We start from the raw sequence: 20,354 nt of genomic DNA on the forward strand, positions 1-20,354 counted from the left end.
ACAACAAGCAACCCATCAATCAAACATGAATCTCGTGGTACAGCCACAGAGGGACAAAGTCCCTCCTCTGCCCTCCAGCTACAAGCTCCGTTGCTTTCCTTGCTTTGGTCCTGGCATTCATCCATCCACAAGTGAGAAGGTTCAGAAACTTCAGGCAGAGCAGAATGATTCCTACAAGAAGTAAAAATGAGTAAAAATGTCCTCCAAGTCTGGGGGGGGGGAGGGGAAAGAAGAAAGTAGAAAGTAGAAAGTATAACCTGGTAACAGTCAAAATCCTGTTTCTATGAGGATCAGAGCTAGGAGAGGGACTTGATTCTCCCGTAAGTTCACCTGTTCTGTGTTTATCATAACAGAAGGGCAGAAAGAGGCATAGGGTAACTATTTGCACAGGTAAGTTTGACAGCTGTGTGAGCTAGATGGGGGGGTGGGCATCACAAATAAATGAGAACTATGGACTTCCCTTCCAGCCTCTGACACCTGACCCATTACTGCGCTTCCAGGCCTTGCATTGCAGCACAGACACACCAGTTCTCTGCACTCTCCCGATTCCATCCAGCCAACACATCACCTAGTCCACAGCCAAGCAAAGCAAGGGAACATTCAGCTACATGATAAGCTGAAGAGGGTCTATATTCCCAACTCCCCACCAAGTTCAGCACTAAACAACGACATTTCACCAGATTCCGTATTTAGCATAAAGCTTGGGTAGAGCAGAGCCACAAAGGACAGTACATCATGATGACCACGCTGCCAAGCGCAGAAGCTACTTCTGTATTGCTTCTTATGGCACATTCTCATGGAAGCAATACGTTGGAGCTAACTTCCGAGACATGATGCATACGTCTTCTGTTCAAGTTTTTGAGTGTAATTCTGTAGAACAGCACAGTAATTGGCTACTCCTTGATTACCTTTCACAGAAAACATAATTCATCATTTCTTGGGTGAGACTTTTAGATATAGAAAATCATATAGAATCACTCAGGCTAGAAAACACCTTAAAAATCATGGAGTCCAACCACAACCTAACCATACTACCCTAACTAACAACCCTCCGCTAAATCACGTCCCTGAGCACCACATCCAAATGGATTTTAAACACATCCAGGGATAGTGATTCAACCACCTCCCTGGGGAGCCTATTCCAGTACTTAACAACCCTTTCTGTAAAGAAGAGTTTCCTGATATCCAACCTAAACTTACCCTGGTGCAACTTGAGGCCAGAAATCAAATCTCCTCTCATAACTTACCACATTATAATCAGAACATTGTAACAGATACCATAACATTTTTTCAAACCTCTTTTTACTAGTCCTTAATGTTCATCTTACACAGTTTGATTGTTCCACCGTACATGAAAATCAGTGTTTCCCACATTTTTGGGGTGGTTTTGTTGTTGTCAGTTTTGTCTGGTGGGTTTTTTGTTGTTGTTGTTAAGTCCTTTCACACTTAGTTCTGGTCCCTGACCAGAAGTTCATGTTTTCTTTTTACACAGACAGCTTTGGATATTCTAAGGCCCAAGTTGCTGGCAGGAAACTATTTAGCTGGTTCATGACAAAACAGAAACAAAATAGAAAAGCTGTGGCAAAGAAGTGATTTCTTCGCAAAAATACTTCCCCATTAAGACCACCAAACAATCATCTTTTTTTTTTTTTTTTTTTTTCTTTTCCCAACTACAGACCCAGGTGTCTGCAGCAAAAGCGATGACTACACACAACTAATACATTTAGTAAGCATAAAATAAAAGCAAGGAGGACATTTTGAAATAAAGGCACAGTGAAAATTCTTGTTCTCTGCACATAGGATCTGCAAAGTCCTTTAATTCTGAAAAAGACACATTCTAGTTTCTTAATACCTCAGTGGAGCAACCACAGTAGTTTTCTTATTACACCTATATACACTCTCTTTCCTTATGCCTATTTATTTGTTAAAGACTCAATAATACAACTGTGCCTTCTCAGAAAACCACTGATCTTAGTGAATCAACTTATTTGGCATATCAAGAGGAGTTCTAAAGAATCCACCCATACAAGACCTCCTTCATGAAGTTACTCAATCGCCCTCTCTGCGCTAAGACAGCAAACATATACACTTTATTGTTACAAAAACATGTAATACAGAATCACACAATGGCTCAGGTTGGAAGGGACTTCAAGGATCATCAATCTCCAACCCCCTGCTACAGGCAGCGCCACCAACCTCCACATTTAATACTAGACCGGGCTGCCCAGGGCCCCATCCAACCTGGCCTTGAACACTTACAGGGACGGGGCATCCACAGCCTCTCTGGGCAGCCTGTTCCAGCACCTCACCACTCTCATAGTAAAGGACTTCCCCTGATATCCAACTTAAAACCATTTCCCCTTGTCCTGTTATCTACCCTTTCAAAGAGTTGCCTCCCCTGTTTATAGGTTCCCTTTAGATACTGAAAGGTTGCAGTGAGGTTGCTCCACAGCCTTCTTTTCTGCAGGCTGAACAACCCCAGCTCCTAAAGCCTATCTTCACAACACAGCATTCCCTAACACCAATAACATCTCCAACTGCTTTGACGAATTACCCATTCTTCCTCTCCTTCCTTCCCCTACACCAATCAAATAATTAGATACCCCAATCAAATAACTGCCCTCCGGATCAGAGGAGAATCAAGGAAGAGTCAAAGCTCATCATCTGAATGAAAGCAGTTCATTTTGGAATGGTGAGGGGCATTTTACCTATTTTACAAGAGGATACTAGATCCTTAATACAGAAACATTCTAGCAATCCAAGCTCATAGCAGAACTTGTACCAGTACCAGACAACTGGTATTTTTAGAGCACAATGACTACTACAAGACTGTTTTGAAAGTGACGTGGGGCACTACCATCAGTAAGCCAAGTTACAAACAATAGCCCAAATGATCATTTGTTCAGAATTGTTTGGCACAGACATCTACAATTAGCTACAGGATTTCCTTCTGAATTCCAAAGGGACTTCCACTTTCCTGTCTTCCTTCATTGGGGTTGAACATCAGGAACAAACAAGGTGCTGCTGCTTCCCGAAAGAGGAAGAGAAGAGGTAAAAAAAAAAAGAAAAAAAAAAAAAAAGTCAATAAAGAACACCATGCTGACAGTAAGAAAAGAAAGAAAAGCTTAGAACTACCCCCAGGTAGACTGAAACTAACCTTTAAGAATCAGCTACATAGCTAAAAAGGAGGCCTCCTATTTCCATCAGTAAGAAAGAAAGTATAATTCCTTTTCATAATACAATTTAAGTGTTTAGAATGCAAACACTCGGTCTTCCAGGATAACAATGTGCTGCAGTAAGAAAGTCATTGTTACCACATCTAATTTTGATAGAGACTCATCAGATTGAACAAAATAAAACAAAACCTGTGGGTGACTGGCTTTAAAAGCTCAAGGTTGTTTAATTTATTAATCTTTTCCCTTATGTTACATAATAACCCCAGAAGAATGACACTGTTTCCCTTTCTATTCCCCTTCCTCAACAAAGCATCTTCTAATTCTCCACTTCTACAAGGTAAAATCAGACTGTAAGTACAAATGTATTCACCTACAATTCATTCCCAGGACTGTATGTTATTGTTCAAAAATGAAGAAATGCAAGAAAGTGACTTGCAGCAGGATGAGAAATACAACTCTTTGAACAGTAAAAGAATCTGCAATTTCACAACTGCAAATTCTAAGCTTACAAATAAGGAGGTAGCTCGCTTCCCCAGAAGGGTCAAAATGGTTTTCAGTCTTTATAATTGGTTTTCCTGCATAACTGGCTAAATACTGGAGGTGCTTAAAGGAATGACCTAGTTATACCTGTTTTCTGCTGTGCCAAAGATCTGTTGCTACACTAGCTTAAGATCCATAGATGGCAGCATTGACACAGTAATTAATCATCACCACACTGTATGTCAAAATGCATTTCACACCGCCTCTTACTGGATGCTGTTTCCAACTGTCTAATATATTAGCACCAGGCAATATAAGCATCAAGCCATGAATTGCATGGCAGTAAAGAGAAACAGATTCAACACCACTACCAGAAGGTACTGTATTAAATAGCCAAGAAATTGTGACACTATCATTTTGGAAATAAAATACATCATTAGTTAATATTAAGCACTATAGGCAACTGGTTTATTTCTTGATTACCTACACATGCTGTCTAATCAGAAAGAAGAAGGAACTGAGAGACATTCCACATCTCTTCACCTTTATTGCCCTTTCTTCCTTCCTTCACTGTGTCTAATTCAAAATAGAGCCTTACACTTTCCCTTGTTTCTGCTGCAGTGTCGTTTGAACCCCACCATCACACGGTTCAGGGCTTAGTTACAAACAAGTGAAAACAACCACAGACTCACACGATGGCTGAGGCTGGCAGGGAGCTCTGGACCCACCTGCTCCAGCAGCAGCACCCAGAGCAGGGTGCCCAGGCCCATAGCCAGGTGGCTTCTGTAGAGCTGCAGGGAGGAGAGCCCACAGCCTCTGGGCAGCCTGTGCCAGTGCTCCGGCACCGCACAGCGCAGCGCTGCTCCTGGTGTGCAGGGGGAGCCTCCTGGGATACAGTCTGTGCCCACGGCCTCCTGTCCTGGCACTGGGCACCACTGAACAGACTGTCTCTGTTCTTTGTGCACCTCCCTCCAGGTGTTTATAGACATCTGAGATCTCCCTGAGCCTCCTCTTCTCCAGGCTGGGCAGTTCCAGCCCTCTCAGCTGGTTTAATAGATGTTCCAGTTCTCTGACTGCTTTGGCAGCCCTCCGTTTGACAACTCAGGATTTTCTGTTTAACAATATACCACATGTTCTGTGACAAAAATGAAAATGCATAGGATGAATGTGTTCAGAAAAGGACAGCTACACAAGCTTGCTTTACCCGTCTTTCTTTTCTTATTGCCATCTTTACTAATACAACGGTTTCACAAAGAAACTCAGTGCTTACATTATTGAACTTAAAATCCACGTCCTGCCTTATTCTGCTAGGCTCCTTGCTGCAATAAACCTCAGGAGTTTCACCTCTTTCTCTCTCTCTCAGATCTGTTAATGAATACTTGGTAAGAAAGAATAGAGCTCACTAACGGGGCAGATACAGACTTGGGATATGATGGAAGAGGTGTTAAGAGCCTTCATTTCTTGCCTAAAGCAGAAGTTCATTTCGAAGTGCAAAAAAGAATGGCACAGAAATAATCAGCATTCATCATGCATTTAAGTAGCGTACCTCCACTGGCACTTTTCACATAGCATTAACAGCAAAAAGGGACAGACAGAATGGCACGTCTGCATGTCAGGTGCAAAGACAGTGACTTCTCTGAAACCACTTGCCATCAGCCAACTCTGCTGTCTTGCTTTGCCAGCTCTCAGCATCAGCTGGACCTGTCCCAGCACCCAGGTGCTTGTTCTATGCCCCGAGCATTGCACTCACCTTATCCCCCACTCCTTTCCAAGAACAGTGCTGAGGACACACCAAGCAACCCTGCTCTGCAGAGACCCACTGCTCCATGGCAGGACCTGAGCTGCTTTGGCCTGTCCATATGGTTAGCAACAACCCCTCCTCTCTTGAATACCTCTTTTTTTCCTATCAGCTCACCCTCACCCACTGCAGCAAACCAAGCTTTGTGACCTCAACACATCTCTGTATTCATTAATCTGTGCCAGAGACAGGTGGCACGGATGGAATAGCACAGGAGTGACAGAAGACTGTCACTTCATGACAGCAAGCTACCTGCCAGGGCTGGGCACCATGCACAGGCATGCCACACAGGGAAAGGTGTCCTTGAACTTAAAGAACATTGCTTGTTCTAATTCTGCAGCTCACTCTGATTACTGGCACTTCACTGAAGTGCTAAAGCATATGGAGCCCTTTTTAATTATTTAATTCATAATTATATACCCTCCAGCTGGTAAGTGAGCAGAGGTTGTCCGAGCTCCTGAGCTCTGGAGGAGTCAAAATGATTTTCCCTACCTTCTGCACCAGACATCATCGAAAGTCTTGAATATAACAGCTCTCAATAATGAAACTTCTTTTGGAACACTAACTCCAGGCCTGGGAGGCATACTGAGTTTTGAAACACTGCTCCTACGCACCTGAGCACTTCAACAGTAAAAATATTACATGCTGCATAATCAGTTCAGAAGGCAACGTGGACTTCATCAACAAGCATGGAGCTGTTTTGGTATCTGGCATGGGGTAATATCATAGAATCCTTAGAGTAGGAAGGGACCTTTAAAGGCCACCTCGTCCAGCTCCCCTGCAATGAACAGAGACATTCATGTAGATCAGGTAGCTCAGGGCCTAATTCAGCCTCACCTTGGAAGTCTCCAGGGAAGGAGTATCAACCATACGCAACTACATAGACGGTGAGAATGCTGCAGTGTAACAAACTGCTGTCTCTAGTCCACTACCAGACATCTCAGAGCTGCAAATGTCAATACATCTCAGTAAGTTTTTGAAATAGTGCTTCTTTCAAGGGCTGATGCCTCCGAGAAGAACAGTCAATCTGATGCACCGCGTACTTTTAAGGTATTCAGTGACATGGGATGTGTCCTGGCTGCACAGAAACAAACAAAACCTTAGGAGAAATATAGAATGGCAGTTTCACTATTGGTATATTCCACAAAAGGGAAAACCAGAACTCCTTCCTCAAACTATGCCGAATTTTAGCTAAACCCAGAATGAAAGCAATACACGACAGCAAGCAGAACATGCCAGGTATGGCTAGCTGTGCTGCAGCCCCCTTCAGCTGCTCTGTTTCCCATCCCATCAGCTCTGCTGCACACAGCATTTATATTTACTCCATGTCATTGCACAAGAGGAGAGGGAGAGCTATGCCAGAACCCAGCCTCTAAGCAACACGCACATGCCAAAGCTGGAAAAAAAAACCTGCAAGAAATTTATGCATTTATTGCCACCACAATGCTTAACTGGTGGTCTATTCTCATTCATGACCTTCACCATGGCACAACACAATACAGATATAAAAAACGAGGCACGGTTTCATCATGATTGAGAACTGGAACCCAAAATTGCATTTGTGAACTCACCCACAACAGCAGGCTGGTAAGTGAACAGGCTGGCTCATGGGGACAGCTGCTTCCTGTACCACTGGCTGTGCAAGTAGCTTCAGTTCGTTCTTTGCAACCAGTCCAAACGATGCCAAGTTTAGAAAGAAACGGAGAACACAAGCTCAAGCCAAAGCAGAGGGTAATTATTCTGCCCCTTCAGTGCAGAACTTCTGCTTACATGATGTGGTAAGCAGACAGGCAAAATACACTCTGCTGTATTATGAGTAAACCACCGAGAAAGAAAACCAAACACTACCTGCCTCCTGCAAGAACAACAGCATAAAGACAATCCCCTCAGTGATGCGCTTTGAAGTCGTTGCAAGTGATCAGACTGACTTCTTTTAGCAGCTGCTAGTGAAGTCAGGGCAGCAGACCACACATGCACCCTGCCTTACTCTCAGACATGAAGCACAGTGGCTTGGCTTTGAACTATTCAAAGGTGGCTTTAACAGAAGCTTGCATTCTCCCTGAACATCAGAACAAAACAAAACACCAGCCCTGGATGGAACTGAGCATTCATTTCAGTAAACACTCCCTTCCGAGCAAAACCACTGTGAGACACTCATCTCTAGCTGACAGAACAGTGCAGAACAAGAGGCAAACAGAAAGAGCAGCAGGTGCTTCCTACAACAGGAGCTGCAGCACCAGGGGAACGCAGCACAGCAGAGAGACCAGCTACCTCTCCCAAACCACAGCCAGTGCAAATGTTCACACCCAGCATGCACCCAGAATTAACGTTGTGCTCTCTCTTTAGCTATGGGGAACAGTGTCTCCCCATTTGCTTATTCAACTACGCCCATAGCACAGCTTAGGTTGAAAGTACCTCAGGAGTTTTGTGGATTGGTTACTATAAAAGAAAATGCTCTTGTCTACAGGAGCTGAAAAGGCCGGGTATTCTTTTTCAGGAGCTGCAAGCTCTTTTTTTTAAGCCTTTCAACAATATCTGTGTCACTGGATTTCAAGGACCTGTCACTAAACCTGAAAACAGCATGAGTGACTCACTCTTGTGTAGCATGCTCCAGAGTTGTTATGCTAAGGATAAAGCCACTCAGTTTTCAACATTATTTAGTCTTTCACACATTCTTTGGTAAAATGCATCTTTTTAAGATAGTCTTTAACCCAAAAATATTAAGCAGTGCTTAACTAATGGTATTTCTATAGGATGGACTGAGCAGGATTTATAGCTCGTTGCACCTGAGAGATCTTTGAAATGATTACAAAACTTAATTATCAGTCCATCTGAAAAGGGAAGTCCAGATGTTTAAAGATACCACCAATCTACATATTGGAAACTATATCAAACCCCACCTTGTGGTTAGGTCATCTGTCACCGACGTGCGCAAATATCTATGCACTACCACAAGCCCACTGAACAGAGATAGATTGCGAGACCGTGGGACAGAGCATATAGGCTGCGGTTGGACTTGACGATCTTCAAGGTCTTTTCCAACCTGGGTAATTCTATGATTCTATGATTCTATTCTTCACAGAAGTTACTTTTAGCGCTAGGTGGGGTCACCTGCTGACATTACACTTAAAGTCAGTGAAAAAGGGTGATCCTACAAACAAACCTGATTTTGGCTCCATCTGAGATGTAGGACTTGGTTGCTCCTGGAACCAATCTGCAATCCTGGCAAATTCTAGACTGCATGTCAGGAGGAGGTCAAAATACCACTGTTCCATCCCTCAACACGTATCTCTTGTCACTTCATTTGCAGGGGAAAAAATGGAGGCAAACAGAAGTAACAAGCTCTCTGTGGGCTAATTCGATGTCCTAATGGCAGTCTGAGAACTGTCACTGATGACCACTCTGCAGCCTTTAGCTATTAGCTACTGATAGTATTTCCATCCCACCACAGGTGTCTGTTGGGACACAGCTGATAGAGTTTATTCCATTCCGATAATGGCTAAACACTCTTTACAAAGCCTTTTTCTCCAAAGCTGTTAAATAGGAGAGCTATTATTTTTCAGACTGCAAGGCACTGCTGTGGCATTAGTAAATTACAGTCAGTGCAGATATAAACCAAGCAATGTCTGCCAGCGAATCAAACTTCTCACTTCAAACACAGTGAGCTCCTGTCACTTTCAGGCTGAATACTACCCCAGCCAATCTAAATGGGATGGGGATTTCCATGAAAACGGCTGCAGTCTAAAGAGAATACTTCAGCATTGTGCTAATTAGAAACTTTTCACAACAAAAATGTGTATTCCTGCCCTTATCCTTGTGTAAAAACATCAACCCAAAGCAGGCTTCTTTACAATAGAATCGAAGAATGTTTTGGGTTGGAAAGGACCTTTAAGATCATCTAGTTCCAACACCTCCCTCTAGACCAGGCTGCTCAAAGCCCTATCCAGCCTGGCCTTTATCACAAATGACTCAAAGTGTATTTTAAAATGATCTATAGTATAATTGCCCAGCTTGGGCACACTAAAAATATTATATAAGGTATGAGAACTACCAGGTCACAGATCCTACAAGTTAACTTGTATGCGTACAAAATATTGACGAGACACTTTAAAGTATGACCAATAGCAAGCTCAAAACTATCTAGATTGCGTCACTGTTTCCTGCTGTGAAGAGCTATTTTATAGCATAGTGAGGCTGAGCAGAAAAGAGGAAGTCCAAAGCTTCGACAGATGAGGGACTATGAAACAAGCACTGCAGCAGACACTTTGTACTGAGCAAAACGTAAGTCACAAACCATTATTTTGCATCAGTAACGTTACCTGGATGTATATGTGTAGTGTTAAGATTTACTTCTGTCTTCAGAAGCTGAACACAGGTATATATTCTGGGACTAACAAACTGGAATGTAATTCTTTAGTGCACTTAATGCCTTTGAACTATAAGCAGCATTCTCTAAATACTGTTCAAAGTAAAATGAATGTATCTGTATAAAGAAATAGTCCCACTATCATTGTTGTTCAGGATTTTTACAGTGAATTTAAAAATATATAATAACTAAAACAATAAGTGTGTTACCACTAAAGAAAAAAAGTAGTCACTTTCATTAAATGAAGAACACAAAACTACCTTGTTGTTTGATCTCTCTACTGAAGGTCATGTCCTCCTTGATGAAATGTGAGGAAATGTAAGGGAAAGAAAAAGACAAAAAAAGCAGGGGGAGAAATGAGGGTTTGGGAAGATAGACATACAGAAAATCCTTTAAATGAGATTTACTTATAGTAAAACTCTGAAGAAAAATAATTAATTCTAGTTTTGCCCTGAAAGTCTCTGTTCATGCTCATAGAATCTAGATAGGCTTTACAATTCTTATTAGTTACTACAAACCTCAGTCATAATTAAAGTATAAAACATGTTGACATAGCATATGGACTGATGTCAGGTCAATAATTCAAGATTAGCACAGACAGGAAACCAGTAATTCCAGGAGCTGTTCAGCAAGTGTTCAGCCTGGAGAAGAGAAGGCTCTGGGGGGACCTGAGAGTGGCTGCTCAGCAAAGGAGGGTAATAAGAAAGAAAGGGACAGACTCTTTAGCAAGGTCTGCTGTGATAGTACAAGGGAAATAGTTTCAGAATAAAAGAGGGGAGATTTAGATTGGGTATAAGGAAGAAGTTTTTTACAATGAGGGTAGTGAGGCACTGGAACAGGCTGCCCAGAGAGGTGGTGGATGCCCCATCCTTGGAAACATTCAAGGATAAGGCTTCTGAGCAACCTAATCTAGATGTGCATGTCCCTGTTCATTGCAGGGGAGCTGGACCGGATGACCTTTAAGGGTCCTTTTCAACTCAAATGATTCCATGATTTGAAGCGCTTTTTATAAACAGAAATAATTAAATACTCCCACTATGAAGTACAGCAACCCAAGCAAAATTGTCCAACCAGAGATACATGAGTACCTACTTGGGCTGACCTGTGAGACGTCAACCTGAAATCCAGGCAGACAAGTACTGATGGGAGAAAAACACAAGAACAACTGAATCACTGTACTTGTGTACAGACACAGAGAGGCTCTTTTTTCCCCCAAACATAATTGATTCTCAACTATGTAACTGTCAAATTTTGGAGTCTTAAGAAGTAAATTTCCAATAAATACCTAACAACAATGCTGACATGCACTTCAGCATGCAATATTTGGCAACACTGGCTTCAGCAAGTAAGCTAAATTAAAAAGTATCAAAACACTTTCTCTTAGAGTACATCCATTCTCTGAAACAAATGGCACTACTTCGAAATAACCTGCAAATAAGCCACGCAGCCCCAGTTTTCCTGTTACAAGCTCAAACCAGATTCAGCTTCCTCTCTTCCCATCAACATGCGAGTTATTACAGAAACAAGTCCTGACTGGAAATGCCTACAATGACCGCAAGTCCAAAGGGGGGAGCAAAACCAAAACTCGTGTCACTTACCAGCATTCATATACAAAAACTGCATTCTTTTACCTGTCTTATATGTTAGTATCCAGTTTACAAAGCATTCAGGATCTGGATATTGGTAGTAATTAACCATGTCATAAACAACTATCAGCAACAGAAAATACAAGGGGAAAAAAAAAGATTTTTTTTTTTAAATTAAAGCTTATGAGGACTTGAATTCCACAACTGTAAGAATATTTTTAACATTAAACATTAGCATGAGTGCACACAGTCACAGAGCTTCGCTGAAAAACTGTTTCTGAATCATTTCCAACAACACAAAAAGAACTTATCTAAATGTGTGGGATTTTTTTCTAGCAAAATGTGGATAAATTTATGCAACAGTAATAAAACTGGGACAGTACAGTATTATTTCAGATGTGCTACAAGCAAGTGCTACAATATTTTCTGTCACACATATGCCATCTACCCAGAATAGACACTGTTTCAATCCAGTAGGGAAGTTTCTATACCACTGTAAAAAGTGCCTGGTATGCATCACAACAAAGGCATAAAATAGTGAAGCTGAACTAAAGAATTGTTACTTCAATGCATTCTGCACTTTGGGGGATAAGCACACAGGAATTCGGCATCCCTCTTCTCTTGAGAAGGTTCTGCTGCCTCAGGACAAGGGGGAATGGCTTTAAACTAAAAGTGGGGAGATTCAGGTTAGATGTTAGGAGGAAATTCTTTACTGAAAGGGTGATAAGGCGCTGGCACAGCTGCCCAGAGAAATCTGTGGTGCCCCATCCCTGGAGGGGCTCAAGGCCAGGTTGGATGGGCCCTGGGCAGCCTGAGCTGGTGGGGGGCAACCCTGCCCATGGCAGGAGTGCTGGGGCTGGGTGGGCTTTGAGGTCCCTTCTAACCCACATCATTCTGTGATTCTGTGAAATTACGCAGCTGGAGTTATTCAGATGCTTGTCACAAATAGGAAGATCAGTCAAACAACTAACTCATTCTTTCCTCCTCCTCTTCAGAAAGTTGCCACAGGGTTGGGTAAAAGGCCAAACCAGAGAAGCAACCCTGTGCAAAGTCAGAGAGCCAGGAAAGAGGGGGAAGGGTGGGCTCACAAAAACACCCCTGCAAGTATCAGATAACACCTGCCTTCCTCAAGTGGCTCCAGAGTAAGATGGGGGACAATCTTATCAGTTGAGTCTGAAATTTGAGATTTCAGACTCCCAGCTGAAAGAAGGAACACAGGATGGTTCATTCTGAAGCTCTGGGAATAAAGACTTTATTCAACCTGCAGAGCTATTAAGGTAGATTTTTAATGTCTTCTAAGAGCAACAGCATGCATGCCCATATCCTTTTGAGATCTATGTAGTTTCCACACAATTAAAATGCAATATAAATACATCACTTAGTATGTCCAAATGTCACTACATGTCACGCTCACTTCTTCCTTTTAATAACTAGTCATTAATCTTTTCAATAGGGACAAGCTGAAGAAATATTTTCTTTAGAAAATAGTTCTCCTACTTCAATTAGAGCCATTTCTATTTAATTACCAGCTACTGGAACACATTCAACGATAGTTGAGCAATCCTGACTTTCTCATTCCTCTTAAGTAATTCTGTATTTAATTAATATACCTTATCAAAACTATTTCTCATAAGTCTGACAGCACACACTTCCTTATGGCGCAGTAAGTATTCATAGTCAGAAAATGCAACAAAAGTAGCACAATTCTTCCCACCAGACACTGCAATCTCATTGTTAAGCCTCATTCTATAAAAATTCTCAATTTTTTTTTGAAGAAAATTTTTACTTGAAGGAGAATAATTTTCCTATCTCATCCATTTTCAGGGTTTTAATGGGGTGCAACAACTATTCCTAAAACCAATTACGATACGATGCCTGAGAACCACTACCCTGAAGAATACAGGATTTCATCACTGGTCTTCTACGGTTTTGTATTCACCGTAGGACTGGTAGTGAATGCCACAGCACTATGGGTTTTCAGCTGCACCACCAAGAAGAGAACCACTATAACGATATACATGATGAACGTGGCATTACTTGACATAACTTTTATACTTTCCTTGCCTTTTCGGATAATCTACCATGCGAAAGAAACATGGCCTTTTGGAGATATATTCTGTCGGATTATCGGTGCTTTCACTGTATTTTATCCAGCCATTGCTCTGTGGTTGCTTGCTTTCATAAGTGTAGACAGATTTATGGCTATTGTGCAGCCCAAACATGTCAAAGAACTGAAAAACACAAAAAAGGCTCTTCTGGCTTGTACAGGGATCTGGATAATGACCCTTGCAACAACTTCCCCATTGCTCTTTCTACGTTCTGATCCAGACAAAGCCTGCAATTTCACCACCTGCATGAAAATGCTCGATATCATCCATTTAAAGGAAGTAAATATGTTGAACTTTTCTCGCTTGATATTTTTCTTTTTGATTCCCTTGCTTATTATGATGGGGTGCTACCTAGTAATTATTTACAACTTTATCCACGGCAAGACTTCCAAGTTGAAGCCTAAGGCCAAGGAGAGATCCATAAGAATCATAGTTACTTTGGTTGCTCAAGTACTTGTGTGCTTTGTACCCTTCCACATTTGCTTCGCCCTCATGATGTTGAATGAAGGTACAAATTACAATCCATGGGCCGCCTTTACCACCTTTCTCATGAACCTCAGCACTTGCTTGGATGTTATACTGTACTATATTGTTTCTAAACAATTTCAGGCTAGAGTCATCAGTGTCATCCTTTATCGCAATTACCTCCGAAGTGTGCGCAGGAAGAGTTTTCGAACTGCAAGTGTAAGATCACTCAATAATATCAACAGCGAAATGATATAAAAAAAAAGAGTAAAAACATTAGAGGGATTCTCTAATGCAAACAAGTGATTATCCTTCCAGATTCCAGAATTTTGGCTACATTGGAAAACGTTCTATGCCCAGAATTAACAGGTGTTTGTTGCAGTGTAACTATGAGAGACGTACAATGATAATGGCACCTCTTCACGTTTGCTCAAGTCGTTGTTAATCTGAAATGAACTAAAACTTAGCATCAGTGTTAAACTGCCCACCACTTTTGTCACCTTAACAAACTGTAAATATTGCCAGACAAGAAATAACCATTAGTGTAATAAAGCACTAACACTGAAAAAACGTGATGCGAGGTATCATCTGTTGTTTATATTTGCACAGCCTCACAATCTTAAACTACTGTATATCCCACACTTCTAAAATCAGCTTCATTCTCTCCTAACCAATATGAGTATGACTTAAAGACTTCTTTTGAATACTTACACATCACAAGAAATGTATTTTTGTAACTTCACACATGCTTTATCTTTGCTATTAGATCAGCCTTTTGGTACTTTCAAGAGATATACCAAAATAGTAGAACTCCGTAATCTTAGCATCAAGCTCAGCATTTCAAGTCTTGCCTCAAGACCTTTCATTACTACCTCAGAGCATGTGACACATGGAAACTCAAGTCTATATGAGGCTCATGCCTCTTAGCCACAAAGGCTCTGCAAGCTCTACGGTTCTACCATAGCAGATAAACCTCCTGTTATTAATGGCAGAAACATCATATACAGGTCACGCAAAACTCAACCACTAAATACCTTAAAACTTTAAGAACTTCAAATGCAAACTCTGAATTAAATAATATGCTCCATTTTTTGAAACATACATGTAAGAAATACCGGAATGAAACGCATATAACTGCATAGTCATTTAAAAGTGAACATAAATATACAAATTAGAGTTAAGCTATCTTTGATATTTAAGACAGAAATCAGCACCAACCTGATTTCAGTTTACAGGTTTATTGAATAGAACAGGTTTATTGAATAAATACAGTGCTAATTTGTGCACTATAAGCCACTTCTCAGTTATGCCAACAATAGATCTGGTGCTAACAGAAAGGAAAATCATCGTCAGATGGGTAAAACTGAAATACCTTAACCTCAGATCACAATTAGGAAATGAGTGTTAGAAAATATTTCTACCACAAAACATTTACATTGGAGTTCAAAAGGATTATACTTAATTTAAAAGGTTACATGAAGAAAGGCTTTTAAATTCAAACCTAGACAAAATATTCCCTCAAAATCCTATCTAGAAGAACCAATCCACTAGAAGCTACTTACAAACCAGAAGGCAAGCTGTTGATGGTGATGCCAAATACATACTGGGCAGCTTCTACAAGGAGAAGATCAAACAAAGCTGACAGCGTCCAAGCACCCAGTAAAAAGGACTAGAAAGAGAAAGTTTAGTTTGAATTAATGTAATTGTTTAAAAACAAGATTTTAATATATCTATTAATAAAGAAGAAAATCACTACAATAAATCAGCCAAGACAAATATAATATTTAGCACAGCCTAAATTCAGGTGTAAACGTTCAGATACTGAAGAATGAAAAAGAGTTTGATTTGTTACCAAAAATAAATTGTGGGTACAGTAACTTTCAACTGATACAGATGCAAACTTAGAATAATCCACCGATTGCAAGATGAAGTTAAATTCTGACTTATGGAAACCCATTTAACTTCAAAATTCTTAAATGTGTATTTGTATGTGGAATATTAGTAATAAAAACTACAGAATTAATCCAAGACTACAAGATTCGAAACAGTGTAGAAAGCAATTTCTGATAAAAGGAAAAAAGCAACTCCAGCACTTACTGAAAATTTCCTGCTGCCGTATCTTCTTTCAAATATTCTAAAGTTGTAAATGAGCAGACTGCTGCAGAAGGTGTCTTTCAGATCGAGGCATATCACTCTCCCACATACAAGTCTCCAAATCTAGAAGGTTAATGATTGTTACATTAAGTCTCTACCCTCACAGAAATTCTTCAGAGAATTTGTGCTCAGAGTGAAGGAGTATAAGACTAAAGTCAGACAGCAGGAAAGCAGTAGAGCATTAAACGAGGGAAATAAAGAACTAGGATGCTATAGAGATTTCAAGAACACTGTTGAAAGAATGTTTTCAAACATCAAGTCTATCTACTAAAACAGATCTACAATTTAAATCAAGCCAACCCCCAATTTTCACAATCTTAGCTCACATTTACAAATAAAAATGTAAAACTTTGTAAATTATTTTTAAGTGATCTCCAGAGATCATCTAATCCATTGTACTGCTCAAAGTAGGTTTAATCAGTTCAGTCTGCTTGAAACCATGTCCAATCAAGACTTGAACAGCCACAAAAACGGAAGCTCCACAACCTCCCTAGGCAACTTATTGCAGTACTTGGCCAATTTCACAGTTAAGAAAAATAAACCAAGTATTTTTTTTTATCTAGGCAGAATTTCCCAAGTTCCAACTTGTGTTCGTTACTTCTCATTCTAATCAAAGTGCACTTCCATGCAGAATCCAGCTTCAGCTCCTCTATAGCTTTTTATCAGGTACTTTGCATACAGGATTAAGGTATCTCTTCTCTGCCATCTTTTCTCAAGGCTTTTCACCAGGTTCCCTCCTTGTACATCATATGCTCCAGCCCTCTGTCATTCTTGGTGGACCCACTCCAGTGGGTTCCTGTGTTTCTTGCACTGATGATCCCAGAACAGGGTACTTGCAAGACCACATCCGGAATACTGTGTCAGCTAGCAGGGAAGGATCACTTGCCTGGATCTGCTGCCACACTCTCACTAACACAGCCCAGGATCTGGCTGGTGTTCTTGGATGCATGAGCACACTGGTTACTCCTATAACTTCTCGTCCACCTGTAGGACAAGAGTAACCACCTGTACCTGATCTGTAGGTCTCCTCTACAGAGCTATTCCCAAGCACTTGCTCTCCAGTCTTCACTCTTACTGCCTGGAGTTATTCTGCCCCAGAAGAAGGACTTTCTACTTTACAAAGATCCCATTTCTTCAGTTTTCCATGGTCCTTCTCAACAGCAGCCCTGTCTTAGAGCATATTGTTCACACCCCAAACTTGGGGTCACCCACTAGTTTGCTTAGAGTGTAGTCCTTCCCATCATCCAGGTGGTTAATGAAGACACTAAACAGTACTGGTTCCAGTAATGAACCCTGAGGAGCCCTCCCCTAATTACTATCTGCCAGGTGGACTTTGTACCAGTAACCACAACACCAATTTTCCACCAGTTATTCAGTACATACCTCACCGATTTTGCTTCCAGGACACAATGGAAGACAGGGTTAAAAGCCTTGCTAAAGTCAAGGTATACAAAATCCATTGATTTCTCCTTACTTACAGTACCACTTGCCTCATAGAAAAAAAGTAATCACTTGGTCAGGCACTGTTTCATAGAAACAGAGAAGGGTGGAGGTGAGACTGTCCACTTTAACATATTTGTTCAAAGCAAAGTCAGCTAAAGGGGGGTGTTAACTGGCCATCTCCAGGTTCTGAGTACCTCCAAGGATGGAGACTATGCAACTTACTTGGGAAACCTGTTCCTCCATTCTATCAGACTTACCGTAAAATATATTTCTCTTTAAGTGAAATTCATTGTATTTCAACGAATCATCTCTTGTTGTAAATAAACAGCACTGCAAAGAGTCTGGCACCCTCGTCACTGTCCTTCTCCCATTAGGTATTCACACACACTGGAAAATCTACCCTAAGATTCTTCTTCATCAGGTTAAGCAATCCCAGCCTCTCCTTGTATGTCGAATGATCCAGCTCCTGACTGGATGTACCCAGTTCAATCTTACAATCACAAACCTAAAACAAAGGACAGCTCTCCAGATATGGCTTCACCAGGGCTGAGTAGGAGGGGAATCCCACTCAAACTCCTTGGGACGGATATTATACTCCATAGGTGTCTTCCAAATTTGCTTTCCTGCAGTCCAGGGTTGCAGCCCTGCAACTTGCCTTTTTCTCTTCTCTCAAGACCCTGAATTTTATCATCTCATGGTCACTGCAACTAAGGCTGCACCTATTCTTCATATCCACAACAGATCTTCTCTGGTTTTAATAGAGATCCAGTCAAAACATCTTCCCTCATCACCTCCTTGAATATCTGAGCTAGGAAATTAATGCCAATGCATTTCAGAAACCTCCTGGATTGCTTACACTCTGCTGTATTGCCCCCCCAGCACATATCAGGATAGTTAAAGTGCTCCATGAGAGCCAGGGTCTGAAAATGTAAGGCATCTTTCAATTGTCTAAAGCTCTCATATACTTTATCATCAGATGATCTGTAGCAAACACCATGAACTTTATGGAAACAAAGATCTCCTAGTTTTCAATAATACATGTTTTGCCTTCCAAATTAAATACACCTACACTGCATGCTTTACTTCCTGTCCTCTCTATCAGCTGCAATAATATCAAAAAAGCCTGTTTGGCTGCCGGAAAGATTTCATTCCATTAAACGCATTTCTATGGATGAATTTATTCTAAGACAAACTTTCTTTCAGTGTTCTTATGTGAATATGAGCATCAGGTAGGAGTTAAATGGTATTTTCTCCGTCATCTTGGAGACATACAATTATTAGACAGTTTACCATGCCAGTCAATGAAACAGTAATTTAAGGAAAGAAAAAATCATTCATACAACTTCACAAAAGCATCGCCATAAAAGTAGCTTCTGTACTCACAGATGTTTATGCTTACAACACAATAAAGGTGGTTTCTTTGACTAAGACACAGCTACTTTAGTTTTTCAGCAGCAAAGAGAAATGGAAGAAGAAGACTCTTCTAAAGGCAAACATGCAGAATCACCAGCTAGGTCTCATGATTTTTAAGGCTTGTAGATGAGAAACACCACTTCCCTTGAACAGAAAAAAAATCAGTTTCTCATAATTCACTATAGCAGAAGTTGCAGTGTAAAAGTTATGTCCTCCATCACTAAAATAAATGGCAGGTTATCAAGAACAGCTGATCACAGTAGTCCTCTCCAGCCTCAAAAAAAAGCCAAGCACAAGAGGATACTGACATTCATATCAAAATACCTCCATCGCTATTTGGCTTAAGTCACTCTTCACTCAAAGCGAGCTTCCCAACTACAGGCTGCAAGGAAAGATGACACAAACATTCGTTTCTCAGACAAAAGAAAGAAGTGAAAGGCTTATGTTGACAGTTTCAGATCTCACTTCAAACAAAAAGCAGGTAATGGTCTGCTACACTCTGTTGCCTACTGGGGTAACTTAAAAGCTAAGAACAAGTTGGTCTACAGCAGTAAACAAAGGTAAAGAAGCAGAAGAGAAAAAGAAAGGAAAAAATACACAGAAGAGAGTACTTTGCAGTCTCTTTCCACAGAAAATTAACTGATCCTTACCTGATAATCCTCTTTTATCGCTTGTAGGTTATACGTAAAGAACTTCTGATAATGTTGGAAGAGCAGAGTTAACAGAATCGAGATGGCACTTGGGACTAATAACAGACTCTTTGACAAAGGTGCTTTATCTTAAAGAGAAAATAAACAGAAAAAAAAAAAAAAAAACTTTAGAGGAAAAATCTCTTCCATTTAAGTGTCATATTTAGACAGGTGATTACAAAACAATAGTGCATCATCTCAGTTTTATCTGATCAACTTCCCTTGCGAATACATAGTAAAAACACCCCAACCCAAGGAAGTCTTGGGAGATATTAATGACAATTAAATATTCATCAGACATTTTGTCTTCAACCTTCTCTCATGAAATTAATTGTTTGGTAACAATTATTCAAAGCTCTCCATACCTATGGAGATCAGCTCTCCCACACAGCTCCCCTAACACTCAATGAATTACTTGTTTTTGCTAGCAAAACAGTCATGTAAATGGAGTTCAAACAGTTGTTTCTTTTGTGTTCGACATTAACCTTTATTCTCGAGGCTACAAATAAATGCAGCGAATAAATATCCTTTCTCTTCACCATGTTTGAATCCACCATTCAAGGAAGAAGGCTTAAGTTAGCTTACACAACATTCATCCTCCTTCTATTCAAACACTGTAAATATTCAAGTTACAACTATTCAAGTATATGCAGCAATTTATTCTAAGAACTTGGTG

General features: G+C 40.6%; 2 protein-coding genes across 3 annotated transcripts in view; one reads left to right on the top strand and one right to left on the bottom strand.

Annotated features, from left to right (window-relative positions):
• UBAC2 (UBA domain containing 2) overlaps positions 1-20,354 on the bottom strand; it is an 88,009-nt gene that overhangs the window by 60,335 nt on the left and 7,320 nt on the right. For both annotated transcript variants that reach the window (XM_015851526.2, XM_015851527.2), the window contains exons 2-4: positions 19,640-19,767; positions 16,077-16,196; positions 15,542-15,648 (exon numbers count right to left, since the gene is read on the bottom strand). In XM_015851526.2, the coding sequence (XP_015707012.1) occupies positions 15,542-15,648; positions 16,077-16,196; positions 19,640-19,767 (355 nt within the window). The remainder of the gene's footprint in view (positions 1-15,541; positions 15,649-16,076; positions 16,197-19,639; positions 19,768-20,354) is intronic.
• GPR18 (G protein-coupled receptor 18) lies at positions 9,614-14,554 on the top strand. Its single transcript, XM_015851529.2, has 2 exons — positions 9,614-9,735; positions 13,231-14,554. The coding sequence occupies exon 2, from the start codon at positions 13,278-13,280 to the stop codon at positions 14,235-14,237; it is 960 nt and encodes a 319-aa protein (XP_015707015.1). The 5' UTR covers positions 9,614-9,735; positions 13,231-13,277; the 3' UTR covers positions 14,238-14,554.

The sequence above is a fragment of the Coturnix japonica genome, chromosome 1 (assembly GCF_001577835.2).
Source record: "Coturnix japonica isolate 7356 chromosome 1, Coturnix japonica 2.1, whole genome shotgun sequence".
Classification (NCBI taxonomy): Eukaryota; Metazoa; Chordata; class Aves; order Galliformes; family Phasianidae; genus Coturnix; species Coturnix japonica.

What these genes read in the sequence shown, in the direction of transcription:
- GPR18 (XM_015851529.2), top strand. Translation starts at nt 13,278, where the DNA reads ATGCCTGAGAACCACTACCCTGAAGAATACAGGATTTCATCACTGGTC.